This window comes from Lutjanus erythropterus, chromosome 20, assembly GCF_056507025.1.
Source record: "Lutjanus erythropterus isolate fLutEry1 chromosome 20, fLutEry1.hap2, whole genome shotgun sequence".
In the NCBI taxonomy this organism is placed as follows: Eukaryota; Metazoa; Chordata; class Actinopteri; order Lutjaniformes; family Lutjanidae; genus Lutjanus; species Lutjanus erythropterus.
Genome location: NC_139336.1, coordinates 14,027,978 through 14,051,963, shown reverse-complemented (window position 1 = coordinate 14,051,963; position 23,986 = coordinate 14,027,978). Strand labels below are relative to the sequence as shown.

Genomic DNA, 23,986 nt, shown 5'->3' with positions numbered 1-23,986 from the left:
GTGCTGTCATGGCTGTGATCAGTGATGCTTCCAGGAGTCGATGAGGTTCATCTGCTGCGAGCCTACCTTGTCAATGTCAGTCAGTCTTGAATACCTGCGGAGCCTTGAGCCACAGTTCATGGCTTACTATAATCATTTGCTTCCGCTAAAAATGAGAAATAGTGTTTAAAGCCTGCAGTTTTTCCTAGAGCAACTTAAAAATAGGGATCTGTCATGCTTTCTGACTGAGCGTCGAGGAATAGGAGGCTGTCCATTTGGTAGACATGCACCGGTTTGGGGCTGTCAATTATGACAGTTGCTTTGTAATAATGAGATTTGAGGCCAGGTTGCCCTCTGAGGTTTCATCTGCTGGAAGTTGAAGTCTCCAAAGTGTGTTAGTCTGTCACACTGTGATTTAGAGCTCAAATCTGTCCATGTAAAATTGATTTGTGAATATTTTTTTTTTCTGCAAAAGGAGCTTAAGAACTGCTGTTCTTTGCCAGCTTTTTTTGTTTAATCCTCACAATCTATCCATGTTCAGACTGACAAGCAAGAGTGTCACTTTGTGTTGAAAGCAGTGGGGACATAAGGGCTCAGATGAAAAGAAAAATAAATTGAATGGTCCTCAACATACATAATTATGGGTGATTTAATGGGGGGATTGGTGAGGACAAAGTAGATAATTAAAGGGATAGTTTTTTATTTGAAGCAGGCTTGTATGAGGCTCTTATTGATAGTCAGTGCACCAACTACAGTAGGTGGCGGTCGGCACACCCCCAGTTTGGAAAAGCAGAGAGGGGCACCAGCATGGAAGCTAAGCAATGACCTGCTGTGGTTAGCTACAACATGTATTTTAGCCACTTAAAAAAGTTCCACCTAGGAAAAATCAATATTGTTTATAAAATAAAAATAAGTGTATTAAATAAAAATAAAATATTTTCACTGCTTTACTAAATTAACCAAACTCCACCAGCAAAATTACTACTTTTGCTCGTGGAGTTTGGTTACACCAGGTCTACTGTTGCCTTGATCTGTTAGTTTGTATGGGTTAGTGTGTGACTTTGATGAATCCGAACTATCCCTTTTAAACACAAAAGTCACTCAATAACACAAACAAACTGTCAGATTGAGGCAGTGGTAGACCAGTGACTCCCGTTTTCTGCAAGGTAAAATTCCGGATTTCGCCTTGGATTGTATAAATGAGAGGTGTAAGTGGTAAGGCAAAGCAAAGCAATGAAAATATTCTAAATATAGCACACATTTAATCTGACATGGATTTTTGAATGTTTAAAAGTCAGCCTCACATTTAGATGATAGGTTGTTGCCTTGTTGTTTCCATTCTTCATACATTAACATTTGAGAAGCGTTCACAAGAGTTCATTAATCAAGTTCAAACAATCATGACTTGCATTTTCTTAGGATGTGTTCACACCAGCCTTGTTTAGTCCGGTTGAACTGAACCCAAAGTGTTAACCTGCTTGGTGGGGTTGGTGTGAACACTGGACTTGAACTTTGATGTGAACCAAACAACTGCTGTGAAGTAAACTCTGGAGTGCTTCATTTCTAGTATCAAAAACATTCAAACTAATCGCAGAATTATACAATTGTATGTGTCATTTCATTGGTTAAAAGACATTTTCTCTTCCGTTTTGGTCATTGGTGAACTAACAGTGCATTTGCTACCAAAATGTGGACTGGCAGGTGACAAACCTGGACTCACAAGTGAGAATCGCCTGCATTTTTAAAGTATTTATCTATTGTCTTATGAGACCCTCATGGTTGCAGTCCTCAAAAGTCTAATGATCAATGAGAACATGAACAGAAACTGACGGTGCTCCATGATGAACAATATCCAGGTAAAAATTGGGCCATTAGTTCATTTTTAACCTACTAACTGTATAACCAACAATCAAACGACATTTTCACCACATGACTTGTGTTTACAATTTCTGGACTGTTTGAGTTTTGCCTTTTCAAAGACAAACCAGGAAATTAAAAAAAAAAAAAAGTATCATTGCTGCAATTCAGGAACTGGACCTTTAGGTGTGAACCCGCCATCATTGTGTAATTGAACAATTCTCACTGTGGTTTCATTTGTTCCTGGTGCAAGCTATTTTTAAGAACATTTTCAATAAATTAGGTTTTAAAAAGTGATTCACCCATTTCAAAAAGTGGTGGGGTCATATCCCCATCATCCCCAATGACACCTATGCTGACAAGACTTAGGACTTCTAGCTGTCTGCAGTGTATGTCAGTTTATCAAGGTATACTTCCTGTTTTCAGTCAATATTTGCAAGCACAATGTTTGGAACAGCCTGGTTTGAAAAATAAGATAAATAAGAGTTGTTGTCATTCTGCAGCTTTTGGGTTTACAATAGGTCAGATACCTTAATCTAAAAAGCAAAACACAGAAGATGAGTACACCAGGTGTAGAATAGAGGACAGACTCTATAGGAACTATAAAAGACATACAGAGATATCAACACAATGCAACACAATAAAGCTCCCACAAAATTTCAGTCACATTGAACTCCATCAGATTGTTTTCACTCCCTCCTAATGGGTTTTCTTCTCCTTTTGCACACTTTGTTTTCTTCTTGATGTTCCTACTGTCAAGCTGCTAGAATCCTGAAATGATTCTCTATTGACTGAACTAAACAAAGTGGCAACAAAAGAAAGAGGCATATTCTGACATTTGTAGCCTTATGATATAAAATAATACAGGGTGGGTCATTCCTCCTCATTTCCTTCATAATCATCCTCCTCCAGGTTCTGTTCTGCTGCTATTCGTCATTTGAAGCCTTCAACTGTACAATCCATTCTGATAAATTATGGGATCTATTCAAGGTGAGCTCAGATGGAGGAAAAGCTATTCTGGAGCGTCCCTTCATTGTCCCTCTGAAACTAAAATGAAAGCGCAAAAATTTCTGCAGTTTTTTTTTTTGTTAAAGATGAAATCATGAGCCATTTACATAAATGGCGCTGGCAGCTTGTTATAAAAGGTAATGAAACTGGCCGAGCCAGATTGCCTGAGAGAAAACACTGAATGTAAAAACGGCTTTCTGTAACAAGGCTGGAGCGAGCAAACATGCCTTTCTGTGCCGATATGTGCAACTTCTACTGTGGCAGCCACAATTATTTTGGAATTTCTATTAGATTAGTGATAATAGGAGTAGAAGTAGCTGTATGTTTCTATATATGGCAGCAGACATATAAAACAGGCACTAGTATTAAAGGCACAGTAAGCAGCATTCACTGCTACTACAGGTCGCAGTAGCCCACCAGCATCTCAGACCGAAACAAATGTACACTTTGTTTAATCGATAAACTTGGAAAACAAGAGAGAGCATCTGAATACACACTGCTTACAAAAGTCACGTCAACCATCCAAACTAGGCAATGCTTAAAAAGTTCAGAAGTGCAGAAGTCTATTTCTCTCAATATGCTCAGAGGTTTTTATGAAATTATTTCTCAATTATACCAAAACAGTGTTGCCTACTGGAGTTTTAATTAGTCTAGACCACAGAATGTGGCATGGAATACAAACATAAAACAAACCACACTACAGTGGTACCAACCAAAACAGATACATATGACCAACTAGGTCATTTAAATAAAGTTTAGGTTAAACATAGATGGATAACTATCAAAGTTTTTTGGCACGCGCCTCTGTCTCAACAATGGTTGAATTTTTACATTAAAACAAAACACCATATTCATTCTCCAACAACTTATCATTATATAAAGTACATAACCTTTTATCCCTTTCCAGAGTACTGTATCCTCCAGTCATCTTGGGGACTCTTGCTAATGGAAACTCAAAAGTTACAGATAACCTGTGAATGTCCCCTGTTTTCACACAATGCCACTTCTGAAGGAACTGATCTTTTAACCTCTGCTCAACTGCAAGCTTCAACCAATTTATTTTATCACACCTCTGGTCCAGCCAAGGGTATGAGAAGCCACATTCATCTAATATTCACTGAACAAATGTGATCCATTGTAATACATAATGTAATACATAATGGATATATTCCAGCTACTGTTACAAGTGGACATAGAGTGTGTAACTACATTCTCTTATTCAGCCTATAAGGATTACCAAAAATTGGGGAAAAAAAAGAAAAAAAGTGCCATCACAACCAGCAAAACTGATGTCAAGAACAGATGAAATGAAAAGCAGAGAAACAACAACATCCTTCATTTTTGTCTGACAGGTAAACATCAAAGCTGGTCATATCTGCTCTTGCCCTCCAGCATGGCTGGGAGACTCAGGCCAATGTAACATTTTACTGATTTATTTTTCTGTACACAGCACCACAGGACAGATTTGATCATATAACTTGCAGCCAGGCTCATTTGATATTCACATCACATTCTGATAGAGCAGATACAGAGACCTTGTGAGGTGGCCTTGCTTTTGTAATCAAGGTATATCTCCTCAAACAGGAAAAGAGTAATGAGCAGCCCCTCGACTAAATTGTGTATATTTGGTGTTCCTGTTAAGTGAAAGAAGTTATCATACTTGACATGGTATAAGTAGATATAATAAGTACTATCATAGACCAATTTTCCCTTTTAAGATGAGCGAGCTTTGCAGCCTCTGAATAAAACTCATCCTAAAATCTATCTTGGCTGAATGAGCAGCAGTGTTTTATTTTCAGCTTGAAGAGATCTCCAAGGTGAGAGGGATCTTGAGAAAACGTCGCTCTCACATCTGAAAGTCAGAGGAGGATGCGAGGAGTGTCACAGCTGTTGCTGGAAATGTCTGTATGGAGCTGGACTGAAGGAAGGAAAGATTGGTTTTGAGGTTAAACTAGAGTCATTGATATTTTAACTCTTTTTATGCGTTCTAAACTCTTGCATGTGTGCGTCCGCTTGTGTGTATCTATGCAACCTCAATTTCCTGCGTGTCAGTGATTTGGTGCCCCGCCGTGCACACAATTTAATCCACAAAACACACAATTACAAGAGTGACAGAGAAGTTAATGAGCAGTGTTGTGCTCCACTGAAGGACTCCCAAGGGTAGATCTGTTAAGCGTTAACAGCAATCAAAGAGTTTTGTTTAATATATGCCGTCAAGTGATAATGGATGTGTCATGAAATGTAGCGTGCCTATGAGTGTCCAACATAGCATGAAGTGGAGTAGATTAAATCAATGTTTCAATCAAACTTAAAAAGCCTTGCTTTTTAGGCAATGTTCAGTTTAATGACTGGATAGCGGGGCATCAGGCAGTTATGGACAGTGTTCGATAGTGAAAGTTGTTACATTACAAGATTACTACCATCAAAAAGTAACTTAATTGAGTCGCAACATTACATATAGAGAAAACTTGTTTGCATTACCAAGAATGAAAACCCTTTTGTGATTCCTGGCTCGTGTCTGTGATACTGTCCAATAGTACATCATGTTTTACAGTAGATACAAACTATAAAAGTGCACAGGCTTTTCAAATCACATAGACTCACCCAACCATTGCTCTCTCTCAGGTGTGCACGGGGTCACCTGAGCTAATGCTAAGCTAGCTGTTGGTGGTCAGTAAATGCTTCCAACTGCTTGTTAAACCTGTCTTGTTTAGGGTAATATTTCAACGTGTTAAAATGTGAAAAAATCTACTTGTTTTTTCAACTGATAATGAGAGTAATTATTATATTCTTCAAGTAGCTTACCCAACACTGTAATTGAGCGTGTAAAGGCAAACAAAATGCCCTCTATTGGTTCGGTTTAGTGAATCCTGCCTCAAAACACTGAACATGACCGGGCTAATTAGAGAATCTACTGTGCCAAATGTGCAAGTGTGGACGGGTTAAAGTAATTATCTCTAGAAATTTGTTCAGGAGACACATCGTCCTCCTCCCTCATTCCTACACTCACCCCAAGAAGCATTTCGACTCCAAGATGAAACAGTCAGTGTGATGGCTATTTAAGTTATTAATTACTTGAGTTAATTACTGATTAGCAATTTATTCATAGATTAAAGAATAATTCATAGCCAGTTAATGAGCTCATATGTTTTCACTGATAACACTGTTAACAAAACAGGAGTGATTGAATGCAACAGGAATTGTCTGGTTAATGAATACTGGATTTATTAAATTATTCTTTGGGCGTAATCAGGCAAAACATATTTCTTGCACTTTTTCATGTCTTTTTCGAGATCAAACAGTAAGTTTTATGTTGTCGTTGTTTCTACGCTGACATTAAAGGATCTCACAGAGCGAAATCCATCATAAAGGAATACAGATACATCCAATTCTCCATCCATAATGCATTGCAGCTGTGAAAGGTTGTCTTTGGGGGCATGACGTGCTTTATCTCGACTGGAAACTGTCGCTCCCTTGTCTTGGCGAGTTCTCTATGAGATGCTGGAGGTCTTTTTGGGAAATACAGGAAGTCAATAACTGAGGCAGAAGTAGACAAGAGATAAAATGGATAAAACATAAACATATATTACACCACCTTATCACAAACAGCCCTGGACATCCTTGATTTATTATATATACCACTGGAAAGACAAGCATTTACAGTTAAGCCTGGTGGAGGTTTTTGCTGCTGGATCAGCCCACTGTGAATCACCCCGGCAGTGTTAGTGCTGCACTCCACCCACTGAGCTTTACATGATTATATCAGATCCAGCTTTTAATCATGAAAGTGAAAACGCAATTAAAGTGGATTGCACCGAGCGTAAACCTCTACCACTGCCTGCCTGGTTAATTAGGTGGTTCATGTGAAGGGGGCTCACATTCACTCTGCAGTTAACTTCTGCCATGGTCAAAATCATCCCATATGTCTCGCGGTGGCACTTTAATAGCTAATGAAATTTCTAATTTAAAAATAGTAAAAAGGGAGATGGCAGGTGGCAGGTGCAAGGAGTCAAAGCAGCAGAAGTCCTGATATATTAAATTATGTATGCAGAAGTGGGAAGTAACTAAATACAAATACTTTGTTATTGTACTTAAGTACAGTTTTCAGGTGTCAGTACTATTCTCATTTCTCTAGCAACTTTTTACTTTTATTGCCTGTATTTAAGTAGAAAAACCTGTACTTTATACTACACAGGCGTTTAGTTTTAATTCATTTGTGGGGAAATAGTGATTATTTTTATTTTGCTTCATCGCTCACTGCCTTTCCAACATCCAAACCAATTTTGACTTAGATGGATAGGTCAATAACACACAGAAATAGTTAGTGTATCCATCAGTGCATATCATGAATGACAGATGCAACAAGATGAAAACGACGTAACAACATTATAGCAACATAAAAGCCGTATGAACCCAACAAGACAAAAATTATGTAAAGGATGTAACAAGACAAAACAGACAAGAAAGGGAGACTCAACTGCAGGGAAAAGGTGGGATTCGGTTTGCTTTGCACAGAAACAGCCAGTAGAAATGTCTTTCAGAGTGCCACTTTTTATTTAATACTTTGACTACATTTCAGAGTCTGCACTTTCTCACTTTTACTTGAGTAAAGAAGTTGAATCAGTGCTTCTACTTTTTTACAAAAGTATCTGTACTTCTAAAGTAAAAAATGTGCGTACTTTTGCCCTCTCTGGATATGATGGTGATGGTGGTGGTGTGAACATTTACTTACTTATTTCAGATGATCCACACATAAAATATTTTAATGCAAGGTGTCACTCATACCATATTCATGTATTTTAATTCCAGTCATCTCTGCTTTGACAAGACTTCACAGAGAGGAAACCTGACACATATTGCAGCTGGACTTTGGCCCACTGGTGTCCTGCTGCCGCTTCACCGGGGACTCATCATCAGCGATGTAGCAAAATTGCTCCCCAGCTGCCTGCCTGTCTACTCCTGGGTGTGCCAGTCCGCAAAATCACTGCTAAGCACTGCCGAGCCTGCCAGCAAGCATGCATTATTGATTTACATTGAAAACTGTTAACAAGAAGCAGGAGTGTGGTCTCGTGATGCGGCACCGGTGGATCATGGCATCAAAACTGCCAGGTCCTGGGGTTAAACTCCCTCTGGGAACTTGCTGGCTGTTGTTAATAAAAGTATCTGGTTTTCTTCTTTCATTTCATGGGGAAGCTTTATGCTTGACCTCCACAATATCACAACATCCAAGCATATTTGTCAAAAATTAAAGGTCCAGTGTGTCAGATTTAGAGGGATTTATTAGCAGACTATGGCAGAAATTGAATATTCATATTTAAGTATGTTTCATTATCCCTTTTCTTCTGTTGCTAGATCAACTACCCTAAAATAAAAGATTCAGCTGGAACCTCCTGGCTTTGCTCATCTGTCCTGACAAGCTAGCCATTGTTTTGATAAAGTCCTGCTACAACTCTTTCCTTTTATGTTTTTTTGTTACATGAGGAGAATGCAGTTGCAAGCTGATGAATAGATGCCACTAAATTCTACACACTGATCCTTTAAACCATCCATAACTGATGACTTATGAATATTTAATAAATGCCTGACACATTAACTCATTTTAGTATGTTATAAAGCACTTATTAACAGTGTATACAATTAACTATTTATAGACATTTACATGAAACAATTCCTCATACATGATGACAATGTTTTAATGTGTCATCAAGCTTTCATTAACTCGAGATGCTTCATAGGAGGAGAATCATAATTCCCTGGGAGTAAATAAGTGTTTGATTTCAGCTTCATTCCTCTTCTTGAGAACTTCTTCTGCCTTTTTTCAGCAACTTTCTGTCTCTTGTCTGCGCTTTCCAAGATGGTAGATGCCGTTCTGCTGACTGAGCTAATTCAGAGTGACACTACAAGAACCAACCCATGCATTACAATGGCACGTTACAACATCTTAAGCTCTGTCACAGTTATCCCGCAGAGGCACATCGTCTCAGATGTAGCGGCTGGGACAAGAATGCTGGCAGAGAGAGTCGGCTGGTACATCTGTTTTTAGCTTTTCGTATGGACTGGGCAGACTGCTAATTAGTAATTAGCAGCTCATTATTGCCTGCAAGGGACACTTGCCAAAAACAAGAACTGAATTACCTATGCGAGGTGTTGTCTGTTCTGGGACTGTTGGAGAATGTGTGTTGTGTGTAACCATGTAAAACCCACTTATGAGGCTCCTTTATTCAATGTCATCTGTTCCTCCTGTACCTTTTTTTCGTAAAGGGTAAAATAACTTTGCAATATATGTTTTACACCATTACCATCATAAAAGCCTATTTTGGCTTTGCTGACTCAGAAGCCATATGTAAACCACCCCCTGCTTTGCCGCCCCTGGATATATAATAATAATAATATTCTTGTTGTCAAGTAAATATTGGTTTTTCATATTAAATGTGGATCTCTCACAAAACCTGAGTCTACTAAATTGAATTATGCTGATGAAGTGCTGATTCAGGTATTGATTATCATACTTTTTGAGGCCAAACGGAGAAGTGCATTTTCCATCTTCAGATTCTGGTGTTGCAGCTACCTCTAGTGGTGGGAAGGAAGAACTGCATCAAATAAAACAATGGAATAAAAATGAATTTCATATCAAAAATATATTAAATCCTAGAGATACCAGGGCTGTTAAACTGCCTCTGAAGGGAGATGTGTTTCCAGGTCTCCTCTTAATAAATAATTCATGTATAAAACTGTAATCTGAAGGGCAGCACAGAGAGTACAAGGTTGTTTTTCATGTTGAATTCCTGTGTTCAAGCCCCTGTGAAAAGATTTGTATCTCAGCAACCATGTTCAAAAGACAGAAATCTGTTGTGCTCTGACCTGCCCTTAGAGAGGTATAACATTTCTCACTTACAGGCTAAATGCTGTATAAAAACTGAAGGTCAGAATTACCATATTTTCTACAGTACATGAGAAATATATGCCTCGCTGCTGCTTATTATGTGTTTAAACACTAAACTTGGCATTCATGCATTTCAATGTTATGCCTATATTTGTGTTGTTGCATGCTTATATTTTTAAATGCTGCCATTTGGCTTTTAAAAACTGGCACATAAACATGATGTAATCTGTGTCAATTAAGAATTTAACTGATAAAAATGCATTAATCAATAATTACATAATAGTCTAGAAATGGTAGTAATTGTGCCTCATTTGACATTGTTTTGTTTACTTAAAATTAAACGTGAAATGAGAAAAAATGAGAAATGCATGCATCATATCAAATATAAATGATTAATGAATTAATCATTGTTAGCATTTTCAGCATTAAAATGCACAAGATTTGTGGCCGTAGTTCATATTTGCACCAATCTTGTGTTTTGACAGTCAGTGTGTCAAAGAAATAAGAGACTGTCTTTGAACAGGTGTCTTACGGTCAGGTTATTTAATGTCAGTTAGTGAGCAAACATCCTGCCACACCTTGAAAACTGTAAGGACCCATCTGCCTTCAATTTGCTGCATTCACTGACTTAAAATTAGGGCTGTGGCTTTTGTTGTGTAACTTAAACTTCATACACATTTTCAGAATAAGATACAGAACTATGTTTGTTAAATTTCTCTTGAAAAACCAAAGCTTTTAGGTCATGGTCACTGGTAAAATGATGGATGATACCAACCAAGAAGCTCTTTAGTAGCAACAAGCGCTGGCTGCATTATTTCTGAAAGCCCGCACTTCTGATCAGAGACAGAAGCCTTTCACTGTGTGCGTCACTCATGTGAAAATGTCGCGCTGTAGGTCACTGAAGGATCTGTTCTTTATTTCTCTGCAGAGTCTCCGTCTGATAAATGATGCCGATTCAGTGATCCTTTCATATCTCCGAGCACAGACTCATTTCCACCTCTGTGAAGAGACAGAAGAAGACTCAGCCAGTGCAGAGTAACAGAAGCAAGTCCATTCATACCTGTGCATTTAAAAACTTAATTTATGCGCTCATCAGATTCAAATATCTTCTATTTTGTAGTCAGTTGTATCTGTACATTGTTACAGTACAGTTGCAATATTACAACTGATTCAAAACACCATTATGTCTGATTTAGGTAGTCAGTGATTTATAGGCCACGCATGAACAATAGGCTGGTCACTGTTATTGTCAATGTTTGCTAATTTGCACACCTGAATCTAATTTATTTTATTGGCTGCAGCTGTGTCCACCCGCTGTGATAAAGGGTCTGTCGGATGTGCTGTGACGCAGAAGTGTGCGTACGTTTTAGTAAGTCAGCATACAGAGAACAAAGCTGCTTGCTTTCTTTTTTACTGTACATAGTGGATTTTTTTACATGCAGGTGAGCTTTTAAGTGTGATGTACACACTTTGGAACTAAATGTCTAACTCTTTAAGAAATGTATCTCTTAAATACAGTTAGCAGCTGTTTGAGACTGCAATAAATTGCTGCATATGCATCATGTTTGTTTAAAGTGTGTCATTCTCTCCGTGTGCTTCATAAAGATTTTCCACGACAAAAACAATGTACACCATTTATCACCATATGCAGATGCTCGTGGTGCTGTTCAGCTGCACCTGTGCAGTATAGCAGAGAACTGAGGACAGCTGACTTGGATGTTTTGTTGTTTCATAAACAGTAAAAATATCTTGACAACAACAAACCATTTGCCAAAAATGAGCAACCAATCCTTCAAGGTTTCTGATTTAGTTTAATAAAGTGTAATATACTGTATCTATTTATTTGTCAGCGACAATGCCCACTGAACAAGTGAAAGACTGAAAAGTGAGCCCAGACGAAGGTATTTGTCTCACATTTTGACTCGTCATTGTAAGAAAAGGTTCAGCTGCACATTCTAATAATGGCTGCATTATTTTTACTGTGATGGCAGTGAGTCTGCATGCATTAGAGCAGGACCCTGAGAACATATTGAAATATTCCATTACAGTAGATCTGCTTCACTGCAGCTATACTCATATGAAATAGTAGGATGACAGGTGTAACCAATGATTCTCATTAAGGCCCGGTTCATTTTAGTGTAACAGAGTCTTACACAATAGCAGCAGCTTGACTCTGTTTGATCTGAAAGAAACATAAGTTTAATTAGTATAATTTTTACACTACTAGTTCAAGGTCTATTTAGTGGAATGCAGCTAAGTGCATTAGTCAAGTACTGTACTGAAATACAAATTTGGTGTACTTGTATTTCCATTTTATGCAGCTTTATACTTCTACTCCATCTCAGAAACATATATTTTTCTCCATGAGTTACATTTGTCTGATTTGTCTACATCATTCTCACAGGACAGGGATGCTACAAATATTGGATGATCTTATAGAATATGATACACTGCTGGAGATTGAATTACCCAACAGTTATATAGTAGTTAAAATGAGCTCGGCCTTCAACATACACATTAAAGTAGTGATAATATTAATTCAAAAACATCATAATAGTAAAACACTGATAGGGACCACTTTCATGCACAATGACTACTTTTATGTAGTGCCTGATTGATAATTTGGTTGGCTGATATTATCAATCTATCATCTAAGCTCTAGCTGTCTATATCAGTATATACAACTCATTAGCTTTATAGGCTGCATTTTTCCTTTACTCAGTTTTGTATTTTGTTTTATTAGTGTTTTTATTTACCATTATTTATGATGATTAAAAATGCTGATGAAAATTTACTATCTCAGTGTCCTGATATCATTTTGGACAATAAAGTTTGTTGTTAAACAGTAAAATAACCTGCTGCCTTTACATATCATTGTCACAATAACCACATTTGCAGGATCACTGCAAAACAATTATTATATTTTCTATACACTGTAAATTAAATGGTGGATAAAGAATATCATCTGATGTCTTGATAGAAATTTTTTTTAACTGCAAAATATCAGTATCAGCATTGGCCCCAAAAATCCAATATCGGTCAGTCCTTTCTGTATGTTTTCATAACACGTCCTGAAATTTTGACATGTGAAAAGTTAATGCAGGATTTATTATGTTTAAAAGACATTAGGACAGAAATCCAAAAGAAAAAGTTCTTAGCAGTGCTCTTAAAAACTCTGACTGAAGGTTCTGGATGCAGGATACTTGTAGGCTAGTATTTTTACAGTGCAGTATTGGTACTTTCATATTTCTTAATTAATGTACATGCATGAGAGCTTATAAACTGATAAAACACATGCTGGTGTTCGCTGCACAGAAACAGCTCAGTTTCTAAAAGGCTACAACATGTTTCCGTCGTTCCTGCTCTGTGAACATGCAGGTTGTGGATGACTCGGTTTCTTTGTTTGCTGGTGGTCGCGGTGACGCGCCTGCGTGCCCGCGCTCTTTATGACACAGGTGCGCTGAGCTCAGCCCTCAGAGGACACACGGCAGGTAGAAGGTCGAGCCTCATTGTCAATACCGAAAGTAACAGGAATATCGAGGATGTCTTTCTTCTCTTTGGTGTTACGGTAACACGAGTCACATATTACAGCTGTAAGTATTTATCTGCAACAGTTTGGGGAAGTTATAAAACTTAACGTCGCCGAGCAGAAAAAATGGCGAATTGATCCAGCTAGTGTTGTTCTGACAGCAGCGTAATGAAGCATATTCAATTCTGATGAACGCAGCAGCTGCTAACTACGTTCATAGGACTGTTTATGTGGAGCAACAGGTGGCCATGATGACTTTTGTGTTTTTCACAGCGGCGGCGGGATGATATGACAGATACAGCAGAGAGCTCAGTCAACATGGAGGAGTTTTTCAAAACTGTAAATCTCACACACAGCTCGTGTCAGCTTTTGTTTTGTTACACATACGGCACCATATAATGCAAGTGTTTGTCTGCGTGTGTGTGTGTGTGTGTAGGTGGGGGAGGTGAGGAGCCTCATTGAAAAAATCTCCCGTCAAGCAGAGGAGGTGGAGAGGAGACAAGGCGCCATCCTCTCCACTCAGAAACAAGACAAGAGTAAGTAGAGAGCATCAGAGCTGTCTGAGGTGGAAATAATGCTCCAACTGAAAAGTAGGAACTTGATGCTTTCACTGTTCAACTGATGCTCTTGAGAGATTTATCTCCTCCCTCAGGGCACACAACATTGACAAGACAAACAAGAAGGCTAAACAGCCTTTGACAAACACACCTGTGTCTGTTTGTAGGGTAACAGACTATCAGTAATGTATAGAAATAAATAAACCACTTCACCACAGATAACCACATCACATGAAGGCAATTTTAGGGCTGAATTTATGTGTGGTTGCAGATGCTTTCTATTCTTGATATTTTGAGAACTGTTATTACGGATTGATCAGCTAAATTCAACCTCAAGGGGTTTCTTTCGGTAAAACAGTGCAGACAGAGGATACCAACAACACTGCTGTTATTAGAATATTACACTTGTTAAATGAGAAAAATGCTCAGTGTCAAAAAAAACCCTAAACATTACACCTTGATGGAATTATTTCTAAACTTTCTGTCAGGAAACAAAGCGGAGCTGGAGCTGCTGAACAATGAGACAAAGAAGAACGCCAACTTGGTCCGAGCCAAGTTAAAATGTGAGTGGAGTTTTTTTTTTCTTTTTTAAAATACAACACACAAGATATACAAAAATATAGATTTATTTTTTTCTTTTTAAACTTTGTGCTGCACACAGTGCTGGTACAGAAGAGGTCACTGAAAACTGTCTAGTTTTACTGCAAACCAAATTTAAAATGGGACCATAAAGACTGAACTGAGTTCTTGAATGAGCCCGTAAATCCTTTTTATTCACATATATATACCTTCAGTACTTGTTTCGATACAGTTGAATGTATGATTAACAGAGATTAGGTTGTTATGAGCATGTCATATCAAAAAAGTAGCAAAGTATCAATGCTTTTTACAACCCTAGTGCAGTAGATTTTGATTTGTGTTATACTGTAGCTGGGATGTAACGCACAGCCAGAGCAGATCTGACAGTTTTCTTGTGCAGTAGTTTTTTATTGTGCAAAGTTACAAACCCCAATTCAAAAGAAGTTTGGAAGTAGCTTTGTAATACATAAATAAAACAGAATGCAAATCCTTGTTGATTGATATTTAATTGAAAACAGACAAGGTATTTAATGATCAAACTGAGACTGATATATAAATATATACATAATATGCTACTGAATTTGTTGCCAGCAACATTTTCCAAAGAAGTTGGGACAGGGGCATGTTTACCTTTGTGATATGTCATCTTTTCTTTTAACAACACTTAGTGTTTAGGAACAGAGGACACTAATTGTTGAAATATTGAAAGTGAAATTCTTTCTTATCCTTGCTTCAGGTGCTCAACAGTCCAGGGTCTCTTGTTATATTTTGTGCTTCATTATGCATCGCACATTTTCAGTGGGAGGCAGGTCTAGACTTCATGAAGGCCAGTCTGGTACCTGAACTCTAAGCCAAGCTATAGTAACACGTGCAGAATGTGTCTTGGCATTATCTTTTTTGAAATAAGCAGGGATGTCTCTGAAAAAGACATTGTCTGGATGGCAACATATGTTGATCTAAAACCTATATGTACCTTTCTGCATTAATAGGGCCTTCACAGATGGGCACTCATACCATCACAGATGCTGGCTTTGAACTTTGGTCCTTTTCCCCACATAAACACGAGACTGTGTCACACTGTGTCAGTCTGTTTCCAATGAGCTCGAGCCCAATTAAGCCCACAGTGTTTCTGGATGTTGTTGTTATGTGGCTTTGTCTTTGCATGGTCAAGTCTTGCAGTTGTAGATGCCTCAATGAGTTGTGCTTACCAGCAGCACTTTTCTGAAGTGTTCCCCATCCCATGTAGTATTATCCTTTATAGAATCATGTAGAGTTTTAATGTAGTGCTGCCTAACGTGTCAAAAGGCACAGACATTCAGCACTGGCTTTTGTCCTTGACACTCATGTGCAGAGACTTCTTAGGATTCATTGACTCTTTAAAGATATTATGGATCATAGAAGGTGGAATCCCTAAATTTAATGTATTTGCCATTGGAAAATGTAGTTGTTGGACTATTTGCCCATGCAGTTTTTCACAAAGTAGTGGACCTTGCCCCACCCTTTCTTGTGAATAACTGACCCTGTGAAGGCTCGTGTCATACCCAATCTTGATACTATCTCCTGTTTGAACATTAAATATCTTGTATTTGGACTATACTCAGTTGAATAGAGGTCGATTTGCATATCATTGCATGATGTTTTTATTTACATTTTACGCAGCATCCCAACTTTTTTGGCACTGGTGTGTATTATCAACATGTGGCTGTGGACCATCATAGTTTGAGACAATGAGGGGGAACTGTGCAGCACATAACGCCTCCTCAAAGTCTGACTGCATAGTCCATAAAACTGGATTTGACTTGCAAATGGACCGAAAAGAGAGGCTGTTGAACTTCACACTGCACACACTGTCACAGATTAAACCCAAATTGTAGGAAGATACAGGAGTTACCGAAATTTATAATATAACCATATGTTTTCTGTGAGTGCATGCACAGAATTGTTGATAGTGTTTGGATTTTAATTGAATTTTTAAATCGGACCTGTGCTTGTTTTAATATTACATTTGTTTATGTGTTCTTCCAGCAATGCAGAATGACTTTCCTGTGGATGAGAACAGTAATAATGCTTCAGTAATCCACCGTATTCAGAAGAACCAGGTTTGGCACTAGTTGTGTTTCCTGTAATAAGACAGGTGCATAAAGATTGCCAACTCTGAGTTTATTACTTCCTGCAGAAGAAAAAAAAATCCTATAAAACCAAATGAGTTCTTTCAAAGTGGCCTCAATCTTTATGCACCTGTCAAAATGACACTGATATTTAAATTAATTCTTTTTCATTTGTGATTCAATAACCTGACTTAAAATTGTGCTGACTGCCTTTCACCAGCACTCTCATCTGACTCGGTTGTTCGCTGAAGTCATGCGGGGCTACCACAAGGCGCAGATCTCCTTCAGAGAGAAATGCAAAGCACAAATTCAGAGACAGCTGGAGATTGGTGAGTCGCCAAAAGCAAACGGAACCAAAACATGACCACGTGTTCCTCCTCCCACTCTGCCCAGTGTGGAGTAAATGTACACCAGGATCTTGTCATGCCAGTACAGTTACTCTATTTTAAGGTGGAAGGAGCCAACTGTATTAGCAAAAATATCTGTGTTGGAGTTTCTATTCTAGTAACTCTTCAGAGACGGTGTAATGTTATTTCTACTTCTGAATTACTTGGCAGTCAGCAGCTCAGTGTTGATTTTAATGATCTGCCTTGAACTACCTTTTCCCTTCAGATTACACACACACACACAATCTCAGGTAGATTTAAATCTACAGTACATTTAATTAAGTTTGGTTAAGAAGAAGTGGCAGAGCAGTAGAAGGGAAAAGAGGTGTAATGATGCCATCCTGTGGTGAGCATCCAGAAATTCAAGTTAATTCATCCTCTTTCTGCCTTGGCAGCACACACTTCCTGTTTGCTCATTTAAAGACACCACACAGAAAAAAGTTGGCTATTGCTAGTGGATGAATATATCAAAGTCACTATGTTTTTTTTTGTTTTTATGAGATTATAAACTATTTTGTGTGTAGGTAATTGTAAAGGTGCAAGTAATTAGTCGATGAGTTGTTTGGTCGATAAAATGTTGAAAAGTGTTGATCATTATTTACAAAAGCCCAAGGTGATGTCCTCAACAGTATTTTGACCACAACCCAAACATGTTCAGTTTACTGTCATAGAGGACTAAGAAACCAGAATATTTCCACTTTAAAAAAAAAAAGTTATCAAAATAGTTGGTGATTAAGAGATACTTGATAATGTATCGATTAACAGACTAAGTGTTGCAGCTTTACATATGTAATTAAAGCTTGTGCGCTTCTGTTTAAAATTATGGTTCTTAAAAGACAGAGTATTAAACCAAACTGCCTGGAAATCATTTACACTCCTCAGTTTTGTCTCCATTTCAGTGGATAAAGTGACTACAGATGAAGAACTGGAAGAGATGCTGCACCGTGATGATCTTGCCATCTTCATATCTCATGTAAGTGGATTTTTCTTCAGGGTCACGGAAACAGCTATGTAATAATACTTGCTGTAACCCTATTGTTGTTGATCACTTAGATATGCAGATTCAGTGTAATGAGAAGCTGTATTTATTATTACAAAAACATCTGGTGCACTTTCTTTCACAGATCAACTCTGACACTCGGATTTCAAGCCAGGCTCTGAGTGAGATTGAATCTCGTCATCAGGACATCATCTGCCTCGAGTCCAGCATCAAAGAGCTCCACGAGATATTTGTGGACACTGCCATGCTGTTGGAGATTCAGGTAAGACGTCTGCCTCATTTGGACATGTTTAATAAAAACTAATATGAAGGTATATACTTGTATCATGAGACAAAAAATCTGACTGATGTTGATTCTGTTTTCCTCCTTTCAGGGGGAGCTCATCAACAATATAGAGAAGAATGTGACGAGTGCTGCAGAGTACGTAGACGCGTCCAAAGCAGAAACCCATAAAGCCGTCACATACAAGAAAAACCCTTACAAAATAGCATCTCTCCCAAGCTTCTTCAAGCCCTTCAAGAGGAAAACCACCGCTAACACTGGGACTGATCAAAACACCTCAGACTTAAACCAGGACTGAGCTCCTGAACCTGTTTGAACACGGACTGCACCAGACATCGTGATCAGCATCAAAGCCTGTGCTCGATGGAGCACTCTTTTCATCTGGCACTGTGCCTGTCTGCCCCCTCAAATGCCTTTTTTCAAACGGATAATGAGGAAGCTGATATTTTTAACTTAAATAAGTGAATTTGAATTTGAACTGCTGTGATAATGACCTGTCAAATGAAAGTGACAAGATGTTCTGGGCAGACCTTGACAGACAGCTTACCTTTGGGCTGTCAAAAGGACAAATTCTGCATAAAAAAACAGGAAACACCAAACCAGAAGGTGTTTTATATTTAAAAATTTAACTTCGGTTGGTTTGTTTATTAATTCACTCTAACATTTAGGTAGTGTTCCCTTCTGCGGCCAGTAGGTGGCATGACAACATTAGCTAGAACTCTGAGCCAGGAGTTTTCACCCTCCTCCTCCTGCTTCCTTTGCAGTCTTGCTAACCTCTGGTGTTTTTGTCTGATACTGTGTGTTTAACTAATGCAATTTAATATTATGTCACATTGTCTAATACTTAGAGAGAAATGTGTGTAATGTCTTAGGATAAACAAAGTCCATGTCAATCCAGGAATAAACCTTTGTTACTGGTGCTATATTGTAACATGACTGAAAGAAGGAAACTTATTGCTGTGACCATGGATACCAGAATCAATGATTAATATGTGATGTACTAAAATGTCGTCAGGTCTAAAATTCTGTTGTCTGCTTTTTACAAGGAAAATACCCATTATGATGTGGTGTTGACTCAATGTGTTTTAGCCACGCCACAATTGAATGGAGTGCCATGAGATTTTGGTTAAAAGTGTTCCCATCAAGGTGAATTATAATAACTGGTCAGCTTTTCATCTCGCTCCATTATCTGGTATGTTTGTATCAACAGTAAAAGTAGTCGCTGTGCAGTGAAATGACAGTGTTTTACCTTTGCATATGTTTTTAGATTAATATTACTGCTGCATTAAGATGTATGTTCTATTAACCTGATGTAGATGTTTGAAGTTTAGGTAATTTTAACTACTTTATATACTGTTGCATAGGTCAGTCTTCACCAATGCATCGTTTTCTGTAAGATCATTATGTTTGTAGCATCGCTGTCCTGTGAAAACCACATATCTCTAAAAAGTCAACTTTTGATGGTGTCAGAAAAACAGCCCTTAAATTTGTACTTGAAAGAGAATTCTAATATATTTAATGGAATTTATCTTAAAATGACTGATATGTCACCAGATTAAGGAAACATGCTAAATGGAAATTATTTAGAGTTCAGATCAATGCAGAATGTTCACCAAATAAGTTTGTTTGACAAGAAATCATTAATGATCTTTTAGAAGGAGTGCATGTATATTTCGGTTAAAATGAGCAGTATATTAATGTTGTCTGGCAGACAGTAAGGCAGTCAGCTTCTGAACTCTAACTCTAAAGTGTATTTTCTTAGCAGTGAGCTTTTGTTTTCAGGATAATGGACTTACTTATACTTTTAGACACAACTGATAGTTAAAAATAGCTGATCAACCTACAGTGGAGGACTTGTCAGTTGTTATTGTCAGATTTCAGTGTTAGACTTGTCCTTTGCTCCTGCTGTGTTTCTGCACTCTGAGCTTGTTTGAGTCTGAGGAGGAGGAGGTGGGGAAAAACCTACTTCAACCGTAAATCCTATATTAAATAGGGGTTCAATCTATTTAATATATGTGCAATGTAAGCAAGCAAATGTAATTAGTAACGCTACAACTGCCAAAACGTCTTTCATATTGATGAACATAAACTGCTTCAGTTCTACGTGGTGTCTCTGGAACTCTACTGGAGGGAAATACTTCATTTACCAGACCAAAGGTATTTGAAAGTGTTCTCTAACATCAGTCCAAAATATTGCTTGGGTTTCAAATTGATGATGTGCATTATTATACTCATTAAACCATTCAGTGAGTCCTATAAATGGAGGACTATCTATTCTAAAAGAGACTAACATGATCCTATACTCAATTATTCAGGCTTTCCTTTAATATTTTGATTTTTTTTGTCACGTCTTTAGGCCCTAAAGGACATGACTCGGCTCTTACTAAGACTCCTGTATTTGATAGACAGCTTAGAATTATTCTGTGTCTCAGTGCGGACTGTAGGAGGACAGTCAAAAACCCTCAGACAAGCTCTTTCCTGCATCATGGGAATGTTGCCAAGATGAACCCAATGACTTATCTCTGACTGTTTCTCTCTCTTCCCTCCCCCTCTCTTCCTCCTGGATTAGATTTCACAGCACCTTTGCACTTTGCTGAAGCCACTTATTTCCAAATGGGAAACTAAAGAAGAATAGGAGTAATAGATAAGGATGACAATGTAATTTGAAGAAAGATTAAAAAAAGAGGAGAATTAAACAGACACAGGCCTACATAAAAACATGGTTTCTTTATTGGTTGTGCCAGGGTGGTGAGGTCCTCAATATGTAGGGCTTGACCACAATCTAAAAGGGCTGAGTGATGTGGGGCCCGACCGTCTGCTTTGATTGACAGGTCCTCCCTCTGTCTTCCATTTAAACAAACAGGGCTAATGTGCTGAAAATGGCTCATCTCCAAAAGAACCATTAAACATTTCCCCAGTTGGAATGGACTACAAGGATGGACGAATGGATAGAGAAAAGGTTGAAGGACAAAGGGGGAACAGTCTCTTTTTCTGTCTCCTCACAGACTCTCCGGAGTCAGGCTTACTTCTTGGCTTTGCCCTGGGCAGCCACGGCCTCCATGGCCTTCTTTACGGTCTCCTCATCACCGAGGAAAGACATGGGCTTAATGGGCTTCAGGTTTGCATCCAGCTCGTACACGATTGGGATTCCTGTGGGCAAGTTCAGCTCCATGATGGCTGCGTCAGACATACCTGGAAAGACCGGCAGACAGACAGACAGACTGATCAGCAGACAGAACAGAGGGAATGTAACTGATACAATAAAAGGCTGTCTGTGGCCCTGCTACACTCTTAGAAGTAATGGTGCTAACTAGAACCAGAAAGTGTACTTTGGTTTGTCCCCACAGAACAGGGGGGTTTCACTTGGAACCCTTTTATATAAGCCTTTTCCACATACCGGCGCCATTCTGGTTCATACACCTAATTTTGATCAGTTTTGAGCATTTCCACCAAAACTAAATTGGACCCAACATAAAGTATTAATACCTAGAACCATCTGTGAAAACTTTCACCCAAAAACCCCTATCAGAGGTTCTGCAGAGAACCCTTCTATGGTGTAATGGGTTCACCCAGAAGCCCTAGGCCCCTTTCCACCAAAAAACATTGTGGGAACTGCTTCTGTTCAATATCCACATAACCTTGGTGCTATCTAGTTAAAAATGTAGAATATGACATTTTAGTTCTCAAGAAAAAACAGCTATTCTTTGGTTCCAGTTGGGAACAACTTTTCAGGCTCCAAACCAGTTCATTTTTGGAGGAACTGCTGATAAAAAAAAGGTTCAAAATTAGGTGCTTGTACTTAGGCCAGATCCATGTTGGTGTGAAAGGCCTAACAAATGATTCTATCCTGAACCTTTCCACCCTCTAAGGGTGCTACAAAAACCCACCCAGGGGTTCCACCAAGAGCCCTTTTATATCCCAAAGGTTTTATCTCGAACTCACACAGATGGTTCTACTGAGAATCATTTTATATGATGGTAAAAGAACCCTTGATAAACCTTTGACAAAAGAGTTCCTGAAGGATTTCAACTTGAAGAACTCTTTCTTCAAAAATGATTCTTTGGATAAAAAAGAAGAGTTCTTGATTGAACTCTTAGTCTTACAAAGAACCCTTAATGAACCCTTTCTTCTAAAAAAAAAAAAAAGGGGGTCCTTCAGAAGCAAATGGTTCTGGGTGGAACCTCAGCCCGTCAGGAAGACCCCTTTTAGAACCCTTATTTCTAAGAATGTAGGCAGACAGGAACGACATTGGTCTGAATAAAAGTAGTCAGTAGGACAGGTTTTCTTTTTATCTGATTGCATTTTAAGTTATCACAGCAGTCTGCAACTTATATCTGAAACATGATCTACTTTTACTTCTCATCCTTTGCTTAGACACCTGCCATTACTGTCTGACATTTACTGTTGCCCTTGAGGCTCCCTTATCCATGTCTGGCCACTCCTTGAAAAACTTCAACCTTTTACATAAAGGTCGTGACTGTAATGAGAACCAAGCTCATGACCCTGTCCCTGAGCTCTTGTGTGTGTGAGTCCCTGTATGCTATTTTTATGCTCTGTAATCCACAACTGTGTGTCTGTGTGTGCGTAAAGATCAGTGTCTGGCCGGAGTGTGATTATCTAAGCATTGGCATTGTGTGCAAATCCAATGAAAGCCATTTTCAAATGTTTAATTTGGCATTTTTTGGTAATGGATTGTCTCACTTTCACCTCTGCTTTTTACTGCAGATCTTTCATTTTTAAGCTTTGTCCACCTACAAACTGTAATGCTCACCTTCTAAGTGCTTGACAATGCCACGGAGGCTGTTGCCGTGGGCAGCGATGATAACATTCTTTCCCGCCTTGATTTCAGGGGCGATGACGTCGTTCCAGAAAGGCAGGGCGCGGGCGATGGTGTCCTTCAGTGACTCACATGTGGGGAGCTCACCGGGCTTCAGATTCTTGTAGCGCCGGGACTGGAGGTAGTGAGAACAGTAGAAGAAGAAGCTGACTCCCACAGCAAGTTACATAACTGACTGACAGCAAACATCTGAGCACTTTCAAATGAATTCACAGCTGTTGTCTCACCTCACTGATGATTTTGTGGTAAGCGTGGTCCTTGTCCATGGGTGGAGGTGGGATGTCAAAGGAGCGACGCCAGATCTTGACCTGCTCCTCACCGTGCTTCTCAGCTGTCTCAGCCTTGTTGAGACCGGTGAGGCCTCCGTAGTGACGCTCATTCAGACGCCAGGTGCGAATCACAGGCAGCCACATCTGGTCTGTGCCTTCCATGATGGTCCACAGGGTCTTGACGGCGCGCTTCAGCACAGAGGTGTAGCACACGTCGAACTTGAGGCCTGCCTCCTTAATGGCCTTGGCTCCACGCTTGGCCTCCTCCACACCCTTCTCACTGAGGTCGGCGTCAAACCAGCCACAGAAGCGGTTCTCCTGGTTCCAGGCGCTCTCACCATGGCGCACGATAACCAAACGATGGGCAGCAGCCATGCTTGCAGTGTGTCTCCTGAGTTTTACCCAAACACAGAACCCTCAGCCCTTCTAAGTTGTGCGCACTCACACACACTGGCCGACCAACAGTGAGCCCAGGCCAGCACACTACTCTCTTTTTATAGCCTCCTACATGGTGACAGTGCATAGCAGACAGGCCACCTCTACTCTCCACCTGTGAGGGGCATTCATGCTCGGATGGACACACAAGCCCAGCCAATAGAATCAGACCTCCGTCTGGCTGGTTGGACATGTGGTGGTTTGGAAGGCCAGAGGTCAGATATTAAGCCAAAATAGCAACATGACTTTTAAGCTGAGATCTGTGGAACAAAAGTG

General features: G+C 39.1%; 2 protein-coding genes across 2 annotated transcripts; one reads left to right on the top strand and one right to left on the bottom strand.

Moving 5' to 3' along the window:
• Positions 1–13,202: 13,202 nt before the first annotated feature.
• LOC146308243 (syntaxin-2-like) lies at positions 13,203–18,694 on the top strand. The gene is made up of 9 exons (XM_084746471.1): positions 13,203–13,320; positions 13,530–13,595; positions 13,693–13,792; positions 14,302–14,376; positions 16,418–16,491; positions 16,721–16,829; positions 17,786–17,859; positions 18,011–18,148; positions 18,261–18,694. The coding sequence occupies exons 2-9, from the start codon at positions 13,545–13,547 to the stop codon at positions 18,465–18,467; spliced, it is 828 nt and encodes a 275-aa protein (XP_084602597.1). The 5' UTR covers positions 13,203–13,320; positions 13,530–13,544; the 3' UTR covers positions 18,468–18,694.
• A 2,183-nt stretch (positions 18,695–20,877) lies between these two features.
• pgam2 (phosphoglycerate mutase 2 (muscle)) lies at positions 20,878–23,757 on the bottom strand. The gene is made up of 3 exons (XM_084745989.1): positions 23,234–23,757; positions 22,941–23,121; positions 20,878–21,361 (listed from the first exon to the last, which is right to left on the bottom strand). Exons 1-3 carry the CDS (start codon positions 23,648–23,650, stop codon positions 21,192–21,194), a joined length of 768 nt encoding a protein of 255 aa, XP_084602115.1. The 5' UTR covers positions 23,651–23,757; the 3' UTR covers positions 20,878–21,191.
• Positions 23,758–23,986: the final 229 nt, after the last annotated feature.

What these genes read in the sequence shown, in the direction of transcription:
- LOC146308243 (XM_084746471.1), top strand. Translation starts at nt 13,545, where the DNA reads ATGACAGATACAGCAGAGAGCTCAGTCAACATGGAGGAGTTTTTCAAA. An exon ending in TGGAGGAGTTTTTCAAAACT is followed by an intron (nt 13,596 to 13,692) that starts GTAAATCTCACA and finishes GTGTGTGTGTAG; the next exon opens with GTGGGGGAGGTGAGGAGCCT. An exon ending in CCATGCTGTTGGAGATTCAG is followed by an intron (nt 18,149 to 18,260) that starts GTAAGACGTCTG and finishes TCCTCCTTTCAG; the next exon opens with GGGGAGCTCATCAACAATAT.
- pgam2 (XM_084745989.1), bottom strand. Translation starts at nt 23,650, where the DNA reads ATGGCTGCTGCCCATCGTTTGGTTATCGTGCGCCATGGTGAGAGCGCC. An exon ending in ACCACAAAATCATCAGTGAG is followed by an intron (nt 23,122 to 23,233) that starts GTGAGACAACAG and finishes CACTACCTCCAG; the next exon opens with TCCCGGCGCTACAAGAATCT. An exon ending in CATTGTCAAGCACTTAGAAG is followed by an intron (nt 21,362 to 22,940) that starts GTGAGCATTACA and finishes CGGTCTTTCCAG; the next exon opens with GTATGTCTGACGCAGCCATC.